Source organism: Gigantopelta aegis, chromosome 12 (genome assembly GCF_016097555.1).
Source record: "Gigantopelta aegis isolate Gae_Host chromosome 12, Gae_host_genome, whole genome shotgun sequence".
NCBI classification, from domain to species: Eukaryota; Metazoa; Mollusca; class Gastropoda; order Neomphalida; family Peltospiridae; genus Gigantopelta; species Gigantopelta aegis.
This window is the reverse complement of record NC_054710.1, coordinates 40338262-40363211: the sequence shown is the minus strand read 5'-3', so window position 1 is coordinate 40363211 and position 24950 is coordinate 40338262. Positions and strand designations below refer to the sequence as shown.

Below are 24950 nucleotides of genomic sequence, written 5' to 3'. Positions count from 1 at the left end.
GACGGATTTATAAGGGGGCAATTGCCCCGGGACCCCTGCCAGATGGACCCACCAGACTAAGTACTTCCTTTATAAAAAAAAAAATTAATTATAAAATTAGTTAATTTTTTTTATTTGTCATGTAATTTAATTTCTATGCTGAGGGGCCCCCGAACCTGAAGTGCCCCGTGCTCCTGCATCGCCCTCCCCCCCCCCCCCCCCCCCCCAAAGGTCTAAAATCCGGCTCTGTATACAACATACATTGAAATACGAATACTGTGCTTTGGGAATATATTATCACAATTTTTCTATATTATTAAAAATAATAAATAACATTTAATAAGAAAACTTCACAATTTCAGTCCTTCGTTGTGGCCCTATTATAAATCATCTTGATGTTGCAGTGAATCGATTTACAAATTCGTATCAAAGACATCGTCCCGTGCTTGCTATTATTTGATCTTTCCTCATAAACAGTTACTCCGAGGGTTTATAACAGCGGCATTTTTGCTGGTCAAATAAAATATTATATATATTATATATAACAACCAGAAATTTCTGGCTGCGGCGTATAAAACTTTGATAATCCAGACTCCAGATTTGAGTAAAGTCACGAGATTTTAACTATATACCGTACAGCAGGCGCGGATACAGGATTTCTGAAAGGGGCGGGTGGGGGTGTCCAAATTATTGAAAGCTAAAGTCTCTGGAATATTTGTATTATTTAGAACAGTTAATATAATCACGTTTCCCCTTAAAGGTTGTGATCGGTTTTCAAAAAACGGGGGGGGGGGGGGGGGCGGACACCTTGGACACACACACACACCCTGGATCCGCTACTGTACAGTACACTGTTTACACGTATTACTGGTGAGATCTTATTAAAAGCTGGTGTCTTAGACTTTTCATAAACAAGAGGCCTGATTTTAATCAAGTTGTAAATTCTACAAAACGGTCAAAGTGGGTAGTGGTTAGATGCATGATAACATGGTTGCGAACTCTCTTTAAAGTTTCGCTTTCCGTCCCTTCATAAATTATTACAATTGTTAAAAAAAAAAAAAAAGAGGAAAAAGAAAGAAAGAAAAAAAAAAAAAAGGAAATATAAATCCGCACCAAAATATCGGCGCGAACTTTACGAATCCATCCGAAAATGCCCGAACAAGGATTCGGCTGAATGTTGTCGATAAAACCCACCAATCATAGTCTTTGTATGGTGACGAATTAGATAATTTATTTAGCAAACACCAAAGAATTGGACATCTCTGGGTTCTGATTGGCTTTCCTTCTCCTCTTCAGTTCCTGTTGCATTAGATACATCTGAGCCCTGCACATGCGTATCTCCTTCTTCGTGTAGGTGTCGCTGTACGAAGTCCCGTAATCCATTCTGCCCTCTGCCGAAGCTGCTTTCTGTTCGGGTTTGTAGCTTTTCGTAGGTTCCGCCTTTTTAGTCGTGAACGTTGACTGGGTGACACTAGCACCCTCAAATTTCGACTGTGGTGGCACGTAGGGCCTGTTGTCGTGGAAATCGCCATATCGGACTCGAGGTTTTGTTCCCCAGTTCTGGAAAAATTCGTTGTTGGATGTTTTGCTCTCGAACTTGACGTCCGACATATGCATGTGCGTGGGCGGGATAATGGCTCTAGTCTGCGTCGCATCCGATAGTTCTATTGGCTTAAAGTCTCGCTGAAATTGTATCAGAAACACATTCAGTTACAGAGGAATCTCTCCACCACATTTTAGAACATAGGTAACTAATGCTAAATACATCTGTTGACTATGGGGCGGACGCAGCCCAGTGGCCGTAACTGCTAGGTTAACAGGGGACATAACTCGTTTGATTTCCTTTATAGATGCACAGTAACTCATCTCGTTGCATTTAAAATACGAACAATCAAAAACTATAAAAAAAACCCCAATAACAACAAAAAACGAAACCAACAATAACAACAACAACAAACAAACAAAACAAAATAACATAAAACACGTTAACATGGTAAAAACGTCAATTGCTCGTGACTAACCGGAAACGGAATATGAAAAACAGCTCATCACGTTAAGAAATGTAATCCTTGTAATATATTCTAAACTTTAGCATTAAATGGTTCAGACCATTCATTATTGCTAATATTAAAATTTTGTTTTGTTTAACGATACCACAAGAGCACATTGATTAATTAATCATCTGCTACTGAGTGTCAAACATTTGATGATTCTGACATAATACACTGGAAGAAAACCTCTACATTTTAACAATAGCAGCATCGGATCTTCTATAGGCAATTTCCAAGCACCACTGGCATTGGTTTAGCACTCGTGTTTTAGTCGAACAAATATCAAACTGAAGGCGTGCTCTGTGTGTAGAACGGGCGGGGCGTAGCCCAGTGGTAAAGCATTCTCTTGATGCTCGGTCGGTCTGGGATCGATCCCCGTCAGTGTACCACGACTGGTACACCACAGGCCGTGGTATGTGCTATCCTGTCTATAGGATGGTGCATATAAAAGATCCCTTGCTACTAATGAAAAAAGGTACCGGTAACGTGTTTCCTCTCTAAACTATATGTCAAATTATCAAATGTTTGAAATTCAATAGCCGGAACCTATACATTTGTCCAATCAAGAGTGGGGAAATAAATAATTTTGTTGTTTCGTCGGTAAATTCTTGTATTTTGAGGGTTTGTTATGGCACAAGTATAGTATCTCTCATGATGGGCACACGACGCCAAACCACAATATTATTCTGTCTTCATCTCTATATGTAGGGCCTATTTTGGATCAACACATAACACAGGAAAGGCTAGATGCCATACGAGTTGGTATTTTTTTATATATACAGCTTGATAAAAGCATAGTTACTGAAAATTACGGGTGCCTTTTCGGTATAAACATAACTTGGTCCCAACTCAACGGTTTCGGTATAAACATAACTTGGGCCCAACTCAACGATTTCGGTATAAACATAACTTGGGCCTAACTCAACGGTTTCGGTATAAACATAACTTGGGCCCAACTCAACGATTTCGGTATAAACATAACTGGGGCCCAACTCAACGGTTTCGGTATAAACATAACTGGGGCCCAACTCAACGGTTTCGGTATAAACATAACTTGGGCCCAACTCAACGGTTTCGGTATAAACATAACTTGGGCCCAACTCAACGGTTTCGGTATAAACATAACTTGGGCCCAACTCAACGGTTTCGGTATAAACATAACTTGCTCCCAACTCAACGATTTCGGTATAAACATAACTTGGGCCCAACTCAACGATTTCGGTATAAACATAACTTGGGCCCAACTCAACGATTTCGGTATGAACATAACTTGGGCCCAACTCAACGGTTTCGGTATGAACATAACTTGGGCCCAACTCAACGGTTTTAAACAACAGAGGATCGGAGGACACCCACGTTACAAACTTCAGGCACGACGGGGCAGGGGTGGGGGGTTGGGGTGCTGATAATTCTGAATCAAAAATATTATTGGTAGTAAATCTGGAGGCAGAGAGAGAGAGAGAGAGAGAGAGAGAGAGAGAGAGAGAGAGAGAGAGAGAGAGAGAGAGAGAGAGAGAGAAGAGAAGAGAAGAGAGAGAGAGGGGGGGGGGGGGGAGAAAGAAAGAAATACAGAGAGAGATGGAGACAAAAAGACAGACATACCGAGACAGATAGAGACAACAAGACAGACATACAGAGAGAGAGAGAGAGAGAGAGAGAGAGAGAGAGAGGGGGGGGGAGAAAGAAAGAAATACAGAGAGAGATAGAGACAAAAAGACAGACATACCGAGACAGATAGAGACAACAAGACAGACATACAGAGAGAGAGAGAGAGAGAGAGAGAGAGAGAGAGAGAGAGAGAGAGAGAGAGGACAGACAGAGAAAGAAACAGACAGACAGACAGACAGACAGACAGAGAATGAATTACCAGAGAGAGTATTGCCATAGTTAATACAAGTGTATATCTGGAGTCTTAACGCATCCTCGATATGTCACCCCACCCCTAGTGTCTACTTGCTTCCGCCGTGCCTGAACGTGATGACAACCTTTCTATTATTGAAAAATATTGTATTTCAAAAAGAAACAAAACAACCTTAAAAGCCTGGCATGAATAGTGACCCGCCAGCGAAACGACGTCAGGTATTATCTGTTTTATCAGATAAGGGTAGCGCTGTGTCTTCTTATAGAACTTATTACATGCGCTTTATAACCATGACAGGGAACCAAATACGTTTGAAAGACTTGGTAAATACATCGCATGATATGAGATACTAATGCTGCGGACAGCTTACAAAAACCAATCTGTAACAATCTCATTATCTTAAAGTTTACAATTTCAACAAATTCCATCACGAAACTCGCTATCAAATTGTGAATAGCCATGTAATCTATATGGTAAATTTTCTCCATCAACATGTGACGTCCAAAACTCAACAGATCCTTACGTGTTTAAATCAATACTAACCGACTAAAGAGAGATACAAAATAAAGTTAGAGTTTGTTTTGTTTAACACTACTAGGTACAAAATAATCATAAAAATGTCTTGTTTTACATGGTGATTTAAAATAGCAGACAAAACACTGAAGTTTTTATATTTCAAGCTACCAGATATTTTTAAAAAGTCGAGACGTGTTGTTGTAATTATCATCATACTTATATGATAATTAAAATGTTTTCTTTAAGATGGTGATGTGAAATAAACAAGAAGAAAACTAAAATTGTGAGATTTTAAGTTCCCAGACATTAAACGAAAAGAGGTTTTTGTTATTTTAATAGCATATATGATAATTAAAAAGTGTTGTTTAAAATGCTGTTTAAAGACGTTACAATTTTAACATTTTGTTCATTCAAGCTAACAGACATTTTGAAAGGAGATCGAGATTCAGTTTTATTTAATATCATATACGATAATTTACATAATGGACACTGTATGCAGAGTATTTGTATTCATTTGCGTCGTCTTGTTCTCGAATTGCAGGATCTTTCTGGTCTCACGCAACCCTTTCTTCTGCACCCTAGTCAGTGTTGTATATAATATATAGATATATATATATATATATATATATATATATATATATTATATATATATATAGTATAAAACTCACGGAAAAAAAGGTTCCTGTGCACCAAATGATTGCATATAGAATATAATTTACTTGAAATCTGGTTATAAAAAATTCAGTAACTGAACGTGTAATCACTCCCGTCGATATTCCAGCGGTGTCCTATCAGTTGCACGAACTATTCATACTTTGTGATCACACGTTGCATTATTAGCATTCTTGGTCACGTACTCCTGTTTGACGTCATTTTTCTTATCATTGGACTTTAAAAACTATTTGTATGGATTCTCATCACTCAGAAAAAAATATTTTTGTTGGTATCTGATCGTCGTCAGTGTGATGCCACGCCTCCCAAAAAATGGACTCCTTCGAACGATGGGTATGATTGAGGTTAGAACGGTACAAACGCTGTTGCTAGTAATTTTGGTATTCATTGGTGTTCATCAGAACACTATGCAATATCTGCGGAGATGTTCTCGACAATTTAGGGGTACTAGGGATCTTCCATGTTTAGGGAGTCGACACGTGACGCCACGTCAGCAAATCGTCAGTATTAAGCGGGTGCACATATGGAATCATTTGGAAATGATACGTTTAACATCCTAATGCATCTCTAAGTTACGGCAAATCAGTGGAAGAACTGAACGCAACCGATTAGGTGATAACAAAGTACGATCATGACCGTACATCAATCAGTACGTTGTTCTGTTACATCATCTCCGACGGCGCACCAAGCATTGTGTAGACAGTACTTCAGGTTCAGAAGGCAGGAGAGGATCACCGTACTTTTAACAGATAAATAGTACATCTATGTAAATCACAATATTTTTATATTTTAAAAATATAAGTCATACTGAAATTTTAATGATGCACAGGAACTTTTTTCCGCGAGTGTATATATATATGTGTGTGTGTGTGTGTGTGCGTGCGTGCGTGCGTGCGTGCGTGTGTGTGTGTGTGAAACGCACAATTGTTTTGACCAAAACACATTGAATATTTTTGTTATTTTCAAAACACAAATTGAATTTATTGCCCCAAAAGATAAAAATAAATAAATAAAACAAAAAACAAACAAACAAGCAAACACACACACAAAAATTAAAAAATACTCTTTTAGTCTAGGCTAATCCCACTCAGTGCTTACCATTTGTGACGTCTCACTTGCGAACTTGGCGTCAGGCGGCTTATAGTCATCTGCCTGTTTACAAGACGTTGGTGCTGGGTATATCACAACGTCGTGACCTTTGAACGTAGCCCTCTGTTCCGTGTCGAAATTCGTCCTTAAAATGGCATAAAGCAATTTTTTTAAATAATAATTACACTAAACCAGTGTTTAGGCTATTCCAAATTGTTTATACACACATTCTTGTTCTTCTCAAAAGCGCTGTGTAAAGCTAGGTTTCGATAAAACCTGTAACACTTCGCAGGCCGTGGCAGAATAACGATAATTGGTAAGGGAGCATAGACGCAGAATTATTTGGAAAAATTATTTTGCCCATCCTAGTTCTCGTTAGTCTTATAACTACACGGGTATCGAAATTCTGATATCGCCTCCCCCAAATAGGAGTAGGGTCAGAAAACATTGGAAAATAGGGGGGGGTTTTAAATTTGACGGGAGGGGCGCGCACACGGAAATCTACGATGGGGGGGATAGAAGGGTAAAGGAAGGTGTCAGGTGGTGGGGAAAAGTTGTAAAATGTTAAGAATGTTGTGGATAGTTCCGAAAGCAAGGCCCCAAGGGGACCACTACCGCCTAGGGGAAAACGCGCCCTTCGGGAAATAACAATCGGGTATTTTCGTCAAAATTATTCTTATTTTTTAAAATGAAAAATACATAAGGTTAAAAGGGGATACAAGAAGGGGTGTAACGGGGGGAAGTTTGCATTTACTGAAGGCGGTTAAATGAAAATTAAAAAAAGGTGGTGAAGAGAAAAAGGTGATTCTGGACTTCAAGGTGGAAGTGAAAAAGAAGGGATTTATATATACCAAACTCCCAAAAGACCTGTTTCTCAAATCGTTCAATCTATTGTAGCAGGGGCCGGTTCAGCTGGGGCAGGGGTGGGTGGTGGAGGTTGGATACCACGGGAAAGGAAATTTCATGTTTGAAACTGTGTCCACCCGGCAAAGTCAAAATTGCCACGGTTTTGGAGAAGTGGGATGTCCGGGACCATTTTGGACAGAAAGGGAACACACGGAGGGTCTCCTACGAGAACATCTTGGAATGTGTCATTATGGGGAAGAAGAAGGAAAAAACTCATATCGCCTGTGTAGGAAAAATAGTGTAAGAATATTTTTTTTTTTTAAACAACCCCAAACCACATTTCTGTCACCTTTGGAAAGAGTTTTGTTAAAAAGGGAACAGCCCAGCACCTTGAACGACAGCCCAGAGAAAGAGAGAGAGGGGGAGAGAGGAGAGGAGAGAGAGAGAGAGAGAGATAGAGGAAGAGGGAGAGAGAGGAGAGAGAGGAGAGAGAGAGGGGGGAGAGAGAAGAGAGGAGACATTTGAGGGAGAGAGAGGAGAGAGGAGAAGGAAGAGAGGAAGTAGAAAGAACGGACAGAAGACAGACAGAAAGGACAGACAGACAGAGAGGGATAGAAGATAGGATACAGACAAGAAGAGAAGAAAGAGGAGAGGAGGGGGCAGGAAAGAGACAGAGAGGGGGGGGAAGATAGAGTGAGAAAGAGAGACAGACAGAAGAGACAGACAGACAGAAGAGGAGAGACAGGATAAGGACATGAGAGGAGGAGGGGGAGAGAGAAAGTAGAGGGAGAGAAGAGAGAGAAAGGAGAAGAGGAGACACAGGGAAGGAGAAGGAGATGGAGGAAAAGAGAGGGAGACAGAGAGGGCAGACAGAAGACAGACAGACAGACAGAGATAGATAGATAGATAGATACAGACAACAGAGAAGGGAGAGAGAGAGAGAGAGAAAAGGGGGGCAGACAGAGAGACAGAGAGGGGGGAGGTGGACAGAGCGAGAAAGAGAGAAAGAGTGAAGACAGAAAGGAAGACAGACAGAGAGAGAGATAGACAGAAAAAAAGAGGAGAGAGGAAAACGCAGAGAGAAGAGGAGAGGAGGAGAGAGAGAGGGAGAGGGAGGAGAGAGAAAAGGGAAAGGAGGGGGAGAGAGAGGGAAGGAGAGAGAGGAATAGACAGGACAGACAAGGAGGACAGGGGGAGAGAAAAGAGGGACAGTAACAACAGAGAGAGAGGGAGGGGGGGGCAGAAAGGAGAGAGACAGGAGAGAGGGGGGAGGGCAGACAGAGCGGTAGAAAGGAGAGCAGACAGACAGAAGACAGACAGAAAGAAGAGGAGATAGATAGAACAGGGACAGGGCGGAGACGAGGAAGAGAGAGGAGGGGGAGAGAGGAGAAGAAGCGCGAGAAAGAGGAGAAAAGAGAGGAAAGACTAGAGAGGGAAAAGGAGGGAGAAAGAGAAAAGAGAGAGAACGGGAGGAGAGAGAGGACGGAGGAGGAGGAGGGGACAGACAGACAAGACAGGACAGACAAGGATAGATAGATACCAGAAAGGGAAAGGAGACAAGATAAATGAGCAAAAGAAACGGGGGAGAAGAGAGAGGGTAAGAAGAGACAGAGAGAGAGAGGAGAAGAGAGGAGAGAGAGGAGAAGAGAGAAAGAGAAAAGGAAGAGGGGGCAGACAGGGAGGGACAAAAAAGGGGGGGGGGCAGGACAGAGAAGAGAGAAAGAGGGGACAGGGGGGACAGAGACAGACAGACAGAGAGAGACCAGGAGAGGGGGGAAATAGGAACAACAGAGAGAGACGGAGAGAGAAGAGAGAGAGGGGGAGAGAGAGAGAGCGAAGAAAAAGAGAGGACAGAGAGAGAGGGAAAAGAGAGAGAAGAGAGAGAGAGAGAGGGGAGAGAGAGAGAGAGAGGTGGTACAAACAGTGATACAGAGAGAGGGGGCAGACAGAGACAGAGCGAGAGAGGGGGGGGGGGGAGGGTACAAACAGTGATACAGAGGATGACGGAAATATTGGTAAACAAGGAATATTTTGTATGCATTTCCCATATATCCAGGACAGTACATACCACAACCTCTATATACCAGTCAGTAATCACGAGGCATTGGGGCGGGATAGTCAAATTTCCATTCTATCGGGCGCTATCGGTAACTCAACCCTGTGCACCTTAGACGAGCGCTGTAGATAACACCGATACACCACCCACGCCCGAAACCAGACGACGGAATGACCAAACGCAAAGCTGTCTAAACTCACCTTCTAACTTGAGACTAGGATCTCGTCCCTTGAAGGGCGGCTCGGGTTTCTGGTAAACCCCTGGGTAGGAGGCCCGCATCACGCTCTGGGGCAGGGCTTCTTTCTGTGGGAACAGCACAGAACCTAGGAAAACGGAACAATATGGTTTCTTTACAGGCGCAGACCCTAGTTTCAGCCCGTGAAAATAGACATTAAGTTTAGTTAAAGGGACATTCCCGTGTTTGTTGCATTGTAAGATCCTTCCGACTAATAAAATATTTCTACGATTAAACGTACATATTAATTATATTTTCTTGTTTAGAATATCAGTGTCTGTACATTCAATATGTTTCAGGTCGTTTTAATATTTGTAAGAAGTCCAAACTAGATTTTGTCTTCAAATAATTTCGTACGTACGAAAAAATATATTTTAGAAAATAAAATGAAATTTGACCTAGTGCAAATATTAGAATGATCAGAAACACGTTTAATATACAGCCACTAATATTTTATGTAGAAAAATATATTTGATATGTAATTACAATCGTTAAAAAGTCTCTGTTAGTCGATAACATCTTAAAAAGTGTAGCAAACTCAGGAATGTCCCTTTAACAAAATATTATTAAAAATGTCCTTTTAATCTACAAACCTGCAACACATTTGAATAAAGTTATAACAGAGAGAAGCTAAAAGTCTGTGATGTTTAAAAACGGAACTACAGTCCTAAAAATAACTAGAGCGTGTCTCAAACAGAGAAAAAGGAAACCATTATTTCTCAGGGGGACGAAACGTGCGTTTTTTAGGGCAAAAATTATGAAAAAATGCCCTTGGGAGTATTACCAAAAACCCGGATGACCAACTAACCAACTAACAACTAACCCACTATTCTGGACAGACAGCCTAGAAAGCTGAGGTATGTGTCCAGGACAGCGTGCTTGAACCTTAATTGGATATAAGCACGAAAATAAGTCAAAATGAAAAAAAAAGGATATCGGTTGGAGTTTCACCACTGATCATCAGTTATAAGCAACCAATCAATTGTCAATTACACAATCGGTTAGAATGATATGAATATAAGAAAGATTTGGTTTCAAGAATCATGCACCTATTGCCTATATTGTTTGGGAAAAATTTAGCAAGTCGACTGCTATGCAACAATGCTTTATAAGAAACCAATAACCTTTTCATGGATGATCGAACTGTTAATGAGATTTGATTTGTCAAATCTATCTCGGACGTGGTTTAACTTGACTTATGGATTTTATGTGCACGTCCTCAGCAAGCTGTTGTAATACGCGCCTGTCATGTACCCACCTAGGTGGTGCCGTGGTTAAGCCATCGGACATAAGGATGGTAGGTACTGGGATCGAAGCCCGGTACCGACTCCCATCCAGACCACTACATCCTCTTCTTTCTCACTAACAACTAACCCACTGTCCTGGACAGACAGCCCAGGTAGCTGAGGTGTGTGTGTGTGTGTCCAGGACAGCGTGCTTGAACCTTAATTGGATTTAAGCACGAAAATAAGTTGAAATGAAATGAAATGAGTATAGTGTAAACACCAGTGTAACGAGTCATCAGGATGGCGAAACCATGACATGGTAAGTCTGCTGAGGATAAATATTTGTTTATATAAAAAAACTTCTTTTTTATGTACGGGTTTCCATATGCTTAATACTATAAAATAGTCAACTCGTCCGTCCATGACAGCGTGGGTGGCAGTCCTCCTACAGATAAAGTAGAAAGGTTGTATCGTGCAGAGTGGCAGACCTCCTGTAGACAAAGTAGTGAGGTTTTGACGTCATGGGAAGTGGAACCTCTAGTCATCTCCAGCCCTCCCTTTATTGATATTGATATGTAGGGGAAGGCTAGAGGTAACTCTATGTAATGATTTGGTAATCGTTTATAACCAAATGGTCGCAAGTTACTGTGTCTAAAAATACACATTTGTTTCCTAAATCTGATGCCAAAGATCCCTTGCTGCCTGTCGTAAAAGAGTAGCCTATGTGGCAACAGCTGGTTTCCTCTAAAAACAGTGTCAGAATGACCATATGTTTGACGTCCGATTGTAAGATAAAAAATCAATGTGCTCTAGTGGCGTCGTTAAATAAAACAAACTTTACATAGCTTTAGTTTGATTATTCTCGAATCCAGTGATGACATTAAACCAGTACCAACGCTACACGAAGAAACACAGCGTCCCTATGCAAAACGAACCTGCGCTGTACTTTCTTATTGTGACGTATAGCAAAGTGTGTGCCCCTACATATCAGTATCAATAGCGGTGGGGGGTGGGGGGGGGGGGGGGGGGGGTGGCTGGAGCTGACTCGAGCTAGTGACAGTCCTACAAAGTATCAAGAATGTAACGTCCAGAAGGTGGTAGTATTTCTAGAGGCGAAGTACCCGAGAGAGATTCCAGAAAACGTTACGTACGTTTCAATGTATGTGTTTGTGTGTGTGTGTGTGTGTTTGTGTGTTATGTGTTTGTGCGTGTATGTGTGTATGTGTGTGTTTGTGTGTGTATGTGTGTGTTTGTGTGTGTGTTTGTGTGTGTATGTGTGTGTATGTGTGTATATGTGTGTGTGTGTGTGTGTGTTTGTGTGTATGTGTTTGTGTGTGTGTGTATGTGCTTGTGTGTGTTAGTGTGTGTGTATCTGTGTGTGTGTGTGTGTGTTCTTTGTGTGTGCGTATGTGTGTGTGCGTGTGTGTGTGTGCGTGCGTGTGTTTGTGTGTGCGCGCGTGTGTGTGTGTGTGTGTGTGTGTGTGTATGTGTGTGTATATATGTGTGTGTGTGTGTGTGTGTGTGTGTGGTGTGTGTGTGTGTTGTTATAGGCGTACGGGCTCCGATTTTTGTAGTGGGGTGGAATTGGCAGAATTAAACGAAAATGTCCGAATCTGCATAACAACATTTATTCATATTAGGATTACTACCAAACAGCTATATAGGGTTGCAAACGAATCACTACGCATTTTTATATGGATTAAAGCAAAATTTGTGGGTAGATTGATGGAAATACATGGTAAAAAGGTCTCAGGTTAGCACTTTTTCCCCGAATATTTCTATAATTTTTACCCGAATTTGAGGTTTTGTTACAGCACTAGTGGGGCAGTTGTCCCTTCCCTTCCCTACCCCGTCTCGTACGCTTATGTGTGGTGTGTGCGTGTGAATGTGTGTGTGTGTGTGTCTCTCCGTGTGTCTGTTTCTGTATGTGTGTGCAGTGTGTATTAAATTGCATTTTTTAAACATCCCTGTTTCATAAAATCAGCCTTAAGACTATTCAGCTCCACACATTTAGTTTTGAATTTAAACCTCTGCACAAACGTTTTGTACCTGTAAAACTTGGTAATTCCCCAAAAGTCATACTGGGCTGTGGCACCCATTGCTTATAGTGTTCCTGTGTCGTTGTGACTCCGTGGAATTTGGCCGAGGACACTTTCAGTCTGCCTTGTCGGGGCGACACTCTCTGAATCTCTGGGCAGAGTTCCTTGGCTGTGAATTCTTTCTGGTAAGAAGTTTTTCCTTCTATTGGCACTGTGGGTGGCTCATAATGATCTTCCTGTTATTATATATACACATGTATGTATAATTTATATATATGTTCCTTATATACAGTATATATATATATATATATATATATATATATATATATATATATATATATATATATATATATATACATTACACAACACACACACACACACACATACACACACACACACACACATACATACATACATGTGTATATGCTATAACAGTTTTCAATAAAGATAAAGTGGGAAAATATGATATTTATTGTAAACCATATTGGTATAGGATTTGCAAGATGGCCTCTTAAGATGTATGTTCGCGTTTTCCTTTTTAAATTCAAAAGATGATAAATGATTTTTCAATAACAATGTGAATGATCTGGATATACAGTCATAATTATAATAAATTACAACAGTAATAATCAACATGAATACATTTTAAAAATAGTTTTATGATTTATCGGTATATGAGGTTATAGCCGGAAGTAGAAAACATTTAAAGCCTGGAAGAAAGAAAGAAGGAAAAAAGGAAAGAGACAAAAATATGGAATGAATTCGAAGATAGAAGAAAGTAAATTGTGTGTTGTAATAAATAAAGTTAGTTTGTTTTGTTTAACGACACCAAATGTTTGACATCCTATAGCCGATGATTAATAATTCAATGTGCTCTAGTGGTGTCGTTAAACAAAACAAACTTACTTTATTTTTAAGAATATAAACCATGAACGTATCTTTGTGATATGTTTAAATAAAATGATAACAGATCATCAAGTATATATCCATGTATATTCAATTAAAACCTGGATATGCATGGTTAGACAGTAACAGTTATCACCTTTTAATTGTTGGAGTACTCCAGGGTTCCGTCCGTAGTCCTTTGTTATTTACGCTATAAGCGCCGAACTACTGATTCGTGAAATCAAATGTAATATCTGATAAGCTTTAATGCTGTACGTAACAACACAACAAACAGCTGGTAAGGTCGTAGGGTTTAACGTGCACATTCAGAACAAGCTTTTGTAGCGCACACCTGTCGTGGGTGCAGGTGTCGGCCCAAGCCGGCTCCTCCGTCCAGGACAGGGGACAAACAGCACATACGTTTATAGCTATATAACCTGAACGACAAAACGTTTAGGAGCAAATCCCAATTGTTTCTAATCAATATGCGTATAGTATACTGAATCCATAATGCACAGATAATTTTTTTTTTTTAACGACACCACTTGAGCACATTGATCATTAATCATCAGCTATTGGATGTCAAACATTTGGTATTTTTTTTTACATATAGTCTTAGACAGGAAATCCGCTACATAATGTTTTTCACACATAGCAAGGGATCTTTTATATGCACTATCCCACAGACAGGATAGCACATACCACGCCTTTGATATACCAGTTGTGGTGCACTAGCTGGAACGAGAAATAGCCCAATGGGCCTACCAACGGGGATCGATCCTAGACCGACAGCGCATCAGGCGAGCACTTTACCACTGGGATACGTACCCCCCCCCCCCCCCCAACACCCCCCCCCCCCACCCCCATAATACATAGAGTGATCGGATACGCAGATGTATACGCACACGCGTACAGAGTTGAAATACATGGAATCTACTCCGCCTATTTGCATAGAAAGTGACTGTTACGAGTCACGCGTTGCTGATTACGTATACGTATACACATATATGGAAAAATAGAATTTGCGCCTTATTATGTTCTAATCGTAACTCTTCTGCTGGCTATAGTATTACAAAAAGGTAAATACTTCCAAAAAGGTAATAAAATGTCAAACATTTCAACAAATTTCACAGCAGATATTTTGAATATTAAATATTTTACAAAACTATTTTGCATGCCGTGTTTACACATGTAATTTTTGTACACTTTTCGTTAGGCATACAACTTTATCTTCAAATATATATATTTCTTACACACCTGTTTTCGTTATTTTTGATAACACATATACTGTTAACACACATACGTGCGATAACATTTGAAAGACATACGACTGGCTGCTCCTATACTAATGCCATACCATCCAATGAAACAAAAACGCACGGTCGAATCTACCACTCTTTGACGCACAAGTTAACCTGAAATTGACTTGTCTGTGACACACATTTAATTGTAAGCGCTAGGATCGTTTTAGTTGGAAAAGGCGTTTAAATTTATTTTAAAACTGTTTTCTGAAGATATGTAAGAAATAGAATACAACATTCGTGTCCGTTAGATACTATTTATCTTACAACTCCTTGTTTAAAAATGTATCAAATTCGTTTTCGCTCGTTTGATACGTTTTTAAACAACGAGTTGTAAAATAAACGGTATCTAACGGCGGCTCATGTAGTATTATCAATATACAAACCCTTATTATTGGTTTCGTTCGCTCATAATTTTGATACGTTTTAAATTCATCTCTCTGGTTGGTCTCGAAAACCATGGGTTTGGGGTTAGGATCCCGTGGTGACGGTGGGGGGCGTTTTGATGACCTTGGTCGTGGATACTGGACAGCTTTGAACGTTGACATGTAGTCGGTTTCTGGGAACTCTTCTTTGTTTCGCACATATTTCGGTCGGCTCATGCGTTTGTGACGTCTGAAAAAAATTCAGCAAGATATAATAAGTTTGTAGGAAGGGCGAGAGAGAGAGAGAAAGATAGATAGATATATATATAGAATATATATAGAGATATATATATATAGACACACACACACACAGAGAGAGAGAGAGAGAGAGAGAGAGAGAGAGAGAGAGAGAGAGAGAGAGAGAGAGAGAGAGAGAGAGAGAGAGAGAGAGAGAGAGAGACTCACATACAAGTATCTAATAGTTGTGTTAGATCACCCTAACTGAAGTTTACCGCAGTATGGAATCAGAGGTATTTTAGGGTTTTGGAAATACGTATCTATTTGGGTTTACATAAAATTAATTTAGATCAGCTCTAACCAAAAAGGATGACCTGAATTTATAATTAAAGCAAGATGTTTCAGGTAATGACAGACACTGATACATACAAGAAAAGGCATTTAATATGTATACTGATGGACATAAATAAGACAACATATGAAATTGCAGACGAAATTTAATTTACTACTAACATAATGATGTCTGTATTCCAAACAATGTGGGACTGAATCTCAATAGTGTTCAACTGACTGCCACTAATGCCTCAGTCACAAATGCTCGTAAGTGGGTAAGATGCCCGTACGATGTGTGTGTTTTTGACGGTATCCTACGAATATCCTACGGGCATCGGTGACATCCTACGGACATCGTTGAGTTTTTGGCCGATTTTGGGGCATCGTTGGGTTATCAGAAACTTTTAATGCCGAATTATGATTTTTTGAAGACAGTACGATTTTTAAAATCAGAAACCCACCGCAGACATATCGTAGGCACACCTTGCGGCCTTGAGGTGACCTTGCGGTATTTGGAGACATCGCAGGGAGGCCACACGATGTCCCTACGATGTCGGGACAACGTACGGGCATCGTACGGTGACCTTATGGTGGCCGTAAGGTCAGCTTACGATTCCCTTACGATGTTCTTAAGATTTGATGGCCAGAAAAAATGTGTCAGCCCGTAGGGTCCCCGTAAACACACCGTATCTAATGTGACCATGGCAAAGATTTTTGGAAGAACCCTACGATTCTTTCCCGATGTCGTGGACCCCAGGACGCCGTACGGTTACCCCCACCGCAGGGCGACCGGTGCATTTGTGACTGAGGCATAACACGGTGATGTTAACATTTATTTTCTCCAGGTCATTTTCCCCCTCTTCCCGAAGGGGTTGCAAAATATATATCCTGGGAAGGAGTCCCCGCTGTAATTTGTGCTACAAACCTCGCGGATCCTTAAACAGGCTCTGAACACGGTCATCTTCGTACACTATGGATTGAGTGTTTTGGTTGCAGTAATTATTTTTGTGATATTTCTCGCAACCATCCAGTGCACCACGACTGGTACATCAAAGGCCGTGGTATATGCTATCATGTCTATGGGATAGTGCATATAAACGATCCCTTGCTGCTAATCGAAAAAGAGTAGCCCATGAAGTAGCGACAGCGGGTTTCCTCCCTCAATATCTGTGTCGTCCTTAACTATATGTCTGACGCCATATAACCGTAAATAAAATGTGTTGAGTGCGTCGTTAAATAAACCATTTCCTTCCTTCCTTCTATTCTTGTGATATCTTATTTCTTTCCATCAGTATCATTTCCAACTCTTTCAATTAAAAAAATTTTCCATGGCAAAAAAACCCTGCAACATGCCATTGAAAAAAAAAAAACAAAAAACCCTGAATAGTCCAAGGCCAAAAAAGTGCCGTAGAGAATTAAAACCTCCACGGTAATCTCCACGGCATTGCCGATTGTTGTAGGCAATTGCAGGGGTTGAAATTGTAGTCGCTATGTTAGTCACAAACAGATTCACTATGGCAGCAAACATGAAACGGTTTTCTTATAACGTCTCTGTTGACTGTGTACGTATAACAAAAATATAAGTACTACACGTCGTATACATATCAAAAAACAAAACAAAAAAAACTCCCACCGCAAATATTAATTTAATTGTGGGGTTTTTCTTTAAAGCGACATACCCTAGGTATGCAGGTTTGTAAATTAAGTAAACTTAGTGTCCATTTTTACGGGCTAAAACTAGGGTCTGCACCTTTAATACTAAAAACATTCAGTTTCAATCCCATTAGTGTTTGTGTCTATTAAAATTAACAATGTATTGTAAACATTGTAGGCTCAGTCCGTTTACTGAATTAATTGTACCAAGGGGTGGAATGTAGCCCAGTGGTAAAGTGCTTGCTTGCTTGATGCGCGGTCGGTTTGGAATCAATCCCCGTCGGTGGGCCAATTGGGCTATTTATTGTTCCAACCAGTGCACCACGATTGGTATATCAAAGGCCGTGGTATGTACTATCCTGTCTGTGGGATGGTGCATATAAAAGATCCCTTGCTACTAATGGAAAAAATCAGCGGGTTTCGTCTCTAAGACTATGTGTCAAAATTACTAAATGTTTGACATCCAATAACCGATGATTAATAAATCAATGCGCTCTAGTGGTGTCGTTAAACAAAACAAACAAAGGTAATTGTATCATGAAAATAAATATAAAACACTATTCGAGTTTGTTTAGTTCCGTATACAAGTAGGCGATAGAGGTTATTGCATATGTTCGGTTTGCTTCGGTTTTGAATCGGCGGACATGATTACTACCACCTGATAAGTCATGACTGTTGTTAGTAACACCAAACCGTAACGTTTTGACACGGGTGATAGATATCTACAGACAGACAGACAGACGTATAATCAACGACTCGCCCTATGTACCTCATATATTATACAATATCAGACATAAAAGTACATGTCATTCGTTATGGAATGGAGTGACAGTATGTACAGTTATAATACTGAATTATTTAAACCGTATTGCGACTGTAACGTTGATATTTCACACCCATTACTACAATATGCATATTTACCACCTGCATTTGTTTTAGTTACAATTTTGAATCTGTTGCTGATTTAACCTATTTTAATTTGACCTGTGGGCCTAAACGTCGTATTGAAGGTAGCAAATACACATATAGTAATGGGTGTGAAATATCAACGTTACAGACCCGATCAATTTGTTTTATTCGGGCTAGGATATATATATATATATATATATATATATATATATATATAGAGAGAGAGAGAGAGAGAGAGAGAGAGAGAGAGAGAGAGAGAGAGAGAGAGAGAGAGAGAGAGAGAGAGAGAGAGAGGGGGAAGAGACACACACACGAGAGGGGAGAGAGAGACAGAGAGAGAGAGAGAGAGAGAGAGAGAGGAGAGAGAGAGAGAGAGAGAGAGAGAGAGACAGACAGACAGACAGACAGAGGGGGGGGGGGGGGAAGGGGGGTAAAACATAAGGTTGCGGTCTGACATTATTACAAATAACTTTTCTATACCAGGTAACAACATAACACTCTTAAAGCATGATAGTGCATGTTGATACAAATTAAAACGAAGATCCTCGGATAATTGACAGTTTATGAAAACACAAGTTCCATCTTCAACAGACTGGTTATTACATATTACTGATTCTAGCGATAGATAAAACATTAAAGGGAGTATCCAGACTATTCGACGATTGTTAAGATGGTGTCGACCAACAGAGACTTTTTAACGACTGTTATTGCATATTAAACATATATTTCTAAATAAAATAGTAATGGTTTTATATAAACGTGTTTCTGATCATCCTAGTTTTTGCACTAGGTCAAATTTAATTATATTTTCAAATATACATATTTTCGTTCGTACGTACGCAATTATTGGGATACCAATATATATATATATATATATATATATATATATATATATATATATATATATATATTATATATATATATATACTGAACAAAATAAGAAACTTCCGCTAACTTTGCTTGAACATAACTTGATGAAAACAAACCGGGGGAATAATCGTTATATATACGTTTAAAGAGTGATCCATGATGCATCGTTTGGTGCAAAAATCATGGCCATAGGTTAACAGAAACTGGGAGAAATTTTGACCAAGTGTGGTAGGGGTTAAACAAAACCCCACCCACTTAATAACGGGTATGACCACCTCTTGAATTGACCACTGCAGTGCATCGCAGGCGCATAGAATTGACTACAGTGTTGATTTCTGCCTGTGGAATATTGTTCCATTCCTGAATGAGCGCTTGACGAAGTTCGTTGACGTTAGCGGGTGGGTTGGGACGACGCCTCAATTGTCTGTCCAGACTATCCCAGACATGCTCGATGGGGTTGAGATCAGGACTTTTAGCGGGCCAGTCATCAATGAAATCAATGTTATTTGTCCTAAGAAAATGTACAGTGTCTCTAGCTGTATGAGAGGTGGCATTATCATGCTGAAAAACCGAGATGTTGGAGTTGTTATGGAACAGAGGAATGACGTGATGAGCGAGAATGTCATCGCGGTAACGTTGAGCATTTAAATTGCCATCACTGACGACTAGTGGTGAACGATAACCATGGGCAATGGCTGCCCAGACCATGACACAACCCCCACCCCCGAAACGATCTCCTTCAAGAACACAACAGTCAGCATAGCGTTCATTTCTCCTACGGTAGACGCGCACCCTGCCATCACCACGTTGTAAAGAAAATCTGGATTCATCCGTAAAAAGAACGGTATTCCAGCGTCGCCGTATCCAACGGGTGTGTACACGTGCCCAATTAAGACGATTTAGACGATGACGTTGCGTTAAAATGCACCCGACGTAAGGACGTCGTGCATGTAAACCGTTCTCCCGCAGACGATTACGAACAGTTTGCCCACTGATTCGGTTATTATGAAGCCCAAGTGTGTTAGCAGCAGTAGCAGTGGCAGTTTGGAATCGATTGCGCAAATGCGTGTTCATGATATAGCGGTCTTGACCACGCGTTGTAACACGCGGACGTCCACGACGTGGCAAGTCGTTGGTGTTTCCTGTCGTTCGAAATCTTGAGCGATACGAAATCTTCGCCTAAGATTTCGAACGACAGGAAACACCAACTAGAACTCACAACATGCCTTGCAACGTCTTCTGTCGACATGCCAGCATCAAGCATGCCAATCGCCCGTTCGCGTAAGTTATTGGGTATACTTGGCATACTGAAAATGCTACAATGTAGAAAACGTTAATTTTTTTACAAATTTTGAAGCGTTTTCGTTCACTTGACAACAATGTCAGTAAGACAAGTAAAAGAAATTGACCGAATACTACACGGGACATGTCGAACCATGCATGCACGTGCAAATTGAATTTCACGTTGTCGACGATTAACAGTGCAAAAATAAACGATAAAATTCATGAATCCTGATAATACAGCTCAAGGCTAATATTACCTATATAATTTCATTACACAATGAATTCTTTAACACAACAAATACTATATGTACAAATCGAAAGTTTCTTTTTTTGTTCAGTATATATATATATATATATATATATATACACATGTATATATATATATATGTATGTATGTATGTATGTATGTATGTATATATGTATATATATATATATATATATATCATTCAACATACGAAAAAATACAATTTACACCCACCTACCCCCGTTAATTTTAAGTTGTGTGCTGATTTTGAGAACAACGAATTTAATAATTTATTATAATAGTATTTAATTGTTTAATATTATTTGGTAATATAGGAGAGATAATTTTTATCTGTTTAACTTTGCACAGTTTAAAATCTTGTTAAATACACCTTGGTAAGTTAAAAAAAAAATGTATTGAGCTTGTATATCAATTTAAATTAATTGTAAATTAAAAACTGATCCTTATCACTTAATAATTAGTTAATACATTTTATTCCTACCTTAAACCAGTCCATGTAAAATAATGAATTTCCATTTATATTTATATCATTATTATTTCAAACATATCCAGACAATATATCTTCAGACATAGTTTAATACTATTTTAAAGATATGAACCACACGCCGTTAATATATATTTTCAAAAACAATTATGAATAATATATTGAGAATATTTTTCTGCTACCTCAGATTCCAAATTCATTATATTGGTAAAAAAAATTTATCTTTTGAATAATTAGTTTATTCCGTTAGAATCAGTGTAACCAAATCTTTTGATCCAGACCATTTTTTTTTTTTTTTTTTTTATTATTTTTTTTTTTTTATATTATTATAAAAAAATTTATTATTATTTTTTTTTTTTTTTTTTTTTTTTTTGGGGGGGGGGGGGAGGTAATATAGTCATCAATAACAGGAACTTTAATACCACCAACTTTTATAGTTTTTGACATAATCTTCAAAAAACAGTAGGGGAATTTAAAATGCAAATGTCATTACCAATGACAATAAACGAATAAACGAATGTTTGACGAATCGTGGGGGTATTACCCATTATTGATCATAAGACGTGAACGTTCAAGGGAGCGGGATGTAGCTAAAGCGGTAGCGTGTCCGCCTGTTGAACCGGTCGGTCATCGGATCGATCCTTCTCAGTAGACCCATTTGCAGTTTGGGCTAGTTTCCGTTCCAACCAGTGGTCCACAATAGTTTCATCAAAGGCCGTGGTATGTGCTGTCCTGTCTGTGGGGAAGTGCATATAAAAGACCCCTTGCTGCTTATCGGAAAGAGTAACCTATGTGGCGGCAGCGGGTTTCCTCTAAAGAAATATACCAGAATGACCATATGTTTGACGTCCAATAGCCGATGATAAGATAAAAATCAATGTGCTCTAGAGGCGTCGTTAAATAAAACAAACTTTACTTTTGAACGTTCAATTTTCACAATGTAATCCCTATCTTGTTTGAAGTTCGTTTGAAGCCATACAATCTGCTGCCAACATGAACTATTGGTTGTCATTTCTTCACAATTCCTTCATTATTATCATACATCAATTCCTAGACAGTGATACCTCTTGGTACGTATTTAATTGGCTGTTATTTCCTACATTCCCTTACTTTTTTGGCAGAGTATAAGTACGCTTTATTTTATCAGGTTTTCCATTCCATATAAAATGAAAGAACTGTTGCTGAAAAAGTTTGATATTATCACTAGGTGGATTAGGAATAGTTGAAAATAAATAAAGTTTTGGTAAAATCAGGCTCTTTGCCATTATATTTCTTCTTTTTTTCTTTTTGTTTATTAACTATTTTTTTTTGAAACAGCTAGACAGAGAAAAGAAGAAAAGAAAAATCCATATTTCCAAATATAGAAAACAAACGTTATTGGCTTTTAGGTTACCAAAAAACAAAACCCAGTATGTGTCTTATATTGGAGTTATTTTTAACTATTAAGGCTAAGTTTAATTTTCTAGACATCTTTGCCAAGGTGCCCAGTTTTCATCAAACTCTTTATGTGAACAGTTTTTATAGAGTATGTATCTCTCTATTTGTAATTTATCTGTAATTACATTTTTAATTCCAGTTATATGAAGTATATTTTTTTTAAAGTTTTGTTCTATATATATTAATACTTAATGGTCTCAAGGTATTTTCTAAATCAACATCAAATTTTATACCTAATAAAATCAAATATTTGTGTCCAGTCAAACTTCCATTCTTTACATTTTTCTTTTCTTAGAACTTATCCGTATTGGTTTTATGTTGTCTACATAACATCTTGCATAAAACTCCAATGTATTTAGAACGGCATATATAGGATTTTTTCTGTTCCATCTAAATTTACTGTTATATCGTCTGCAAATTAGGTTAATAAGAATTCTGTTTCCAACCGTTATTCCTTTTATATTATTTTTTGTTTTTAACATCCTGTTAAGAATCTCACCACAAATGAGAAATATATTATATTGAGATACCGAGTCCACTTGACGGGGATGTAGCCCAGTGGTAAAGCGCTCGCTTGATGCGCGGTCGATTTGGGATCGATGCCCGTCGGTGGGCCCATTGGGCTATTTTTCGTTCCAGCCAGTGCATCACGATTGATATATCAAAGGCCGTGGTATGTGCTATCCTGTCTGGTACATATAAAAGATCCCTTGCTACTAAGTGAAAAAAGTAGTGGTTTTCCTCTCTAAGACTATATGTCAAAATTACCAAATGTTTGACATCCAATTGCCGATGATTAATAAATCAATGTGCTCCAGTAGTGTCGTTAAACAAAACAAACTTAACTTCGTATATGATATAACATTATATATATGATATATAGTATGATATATAGTATGATATGATATGATATATGATATGATATATGATATGATATATGATATGATAAATGATATAATGATATATGATATATGATATGATATGATATGATATATGATATGATATGATATGATATGATATGATATGATATATGATATGATATGATATGATATGATATGATATAATATGATATATGATATACATGTAATATACATGTATATATTATATTATATTATATTATATTATATTATATCACAAAAATTAAAATTGTAAAAAGTTCTTTTCTTACCCGCAATCACAAAGCTCACTAACATCCACATCGTCAGGGAATTCTTCGGCGAAAACATCCAAGTTACAATCGGTTGTGTTCGCCATGTTGATAAAATGGATCAATTACACGGAACTAAACGGGTTACTATTGATAAAAGGCGATAGAGAAAAATCTGCAGAAATAAATATTCCAATATTCGTATCTTCCCGACCAATTTACGTCTCACAGTTTTTTAGCGTCTGTGTGTACAGATGATGCATAACTGTATAACATGTTAAAGATCAAAGTAAGTAGCATAAAGTTAACTAACAAATCCCAGCTACCAATGTACCCTGTACTGAGGACCCATAGCGACTGTTGGTAGCAACCCGCCGTTCCGTTAACCTCCCACGGTAATCGGGCGAACTCGCGTGCACCGACAGTTTCCGAACGACCGGGTTCGATTACTAACATAAAGCTTTGTCGAGGGAAACGTTATTATGGATATGTTAGAGTGCGCGGTCGATGAAACAAACTGTCAACAGAATAGAAATACAAATCAATACATATAATTATTCTTCCAATACGAGGATAAAATTTTGCGGGGAAGAAGTAGGGATTGGGGTGGGTGGAGGATGGGGTAGTGTGTCTGTCTGTATGTGGGGGTGGGGTGAGGGTAAGAATGTGTGCGAATATTGTTCCCCTGGGTCGCATTTAACCTAAAATAAGTGGGTTGTCGTAAAATAAATACATTTTTAAAAAGTCAATGTTTGTTTTGTTTAACGACACCACTAGAGCACACATATTTTTAAATTAATAATCGGAGGTGAAGCATTTGTCAATTCTGACACAGTCTTCAGATGACTCTCACAATTTAATTTTTTTTAACAGGAAGAGATCTTTTATATGCCGTTTTTGCCGCAGACAGGACGGCGCATACCACGGTCTTTGACACACTTCAGTTGTGCCCCGTCGGTAAACCCATTGGGCTATTTCTCGTTCCAGCCAGTGTTCCACAACTGGTCTAACAAAGACCGTGATATGTACTATCCTGTTTGTAGTATGGTGTGTGTGTGTGTGTGTGTGTGTGTGTGTAAGTGTGTGTGTATGTGTGTATGTATGTGTGTGTGTGTGTGTGTGTTTGTCTGTGTGTGTGTGTGTGTTAGTATGAGGGTGTGTATGTGTGTGTGTATATGAGTGTGTGTGTGTGTGTGTGTGTGTGTGTGAG

At 38.9% G+C, this 24950-nt stretch overlaps 1 protein-coding gene across 1 annotated transcript; it reads right to left on the bottom strand.

The window, feature by feature from the left end:
* Positions 1-221: 221 nt before the first annotated feature.
* LOC121386042 lies at positions 222-24080 on the bottom strand. Its single transcript, XM_041516841.1, has 7 exons — positions 23762-24080; positions 15143-15371; positions 12581-12806; positions 9271-9393; positions 7143-7296; positions 6178-6313; positions 222-1662 (listed from the first exon to the last, which is right to left on the bottom strand). The coding sequence occupies exons 1-7, from the start codon at positions 23845-23847 to the stop codon at positions 1210-1212; spliced, it is 1407 nt and encodes a 468-aa protein (XP_041372775.1). The 5' UTR covers positions 23848-24080; the 3' UTR covers positions 222-1209.
* Positions 24081-24950: the final 870 nt, after the last annotated feature.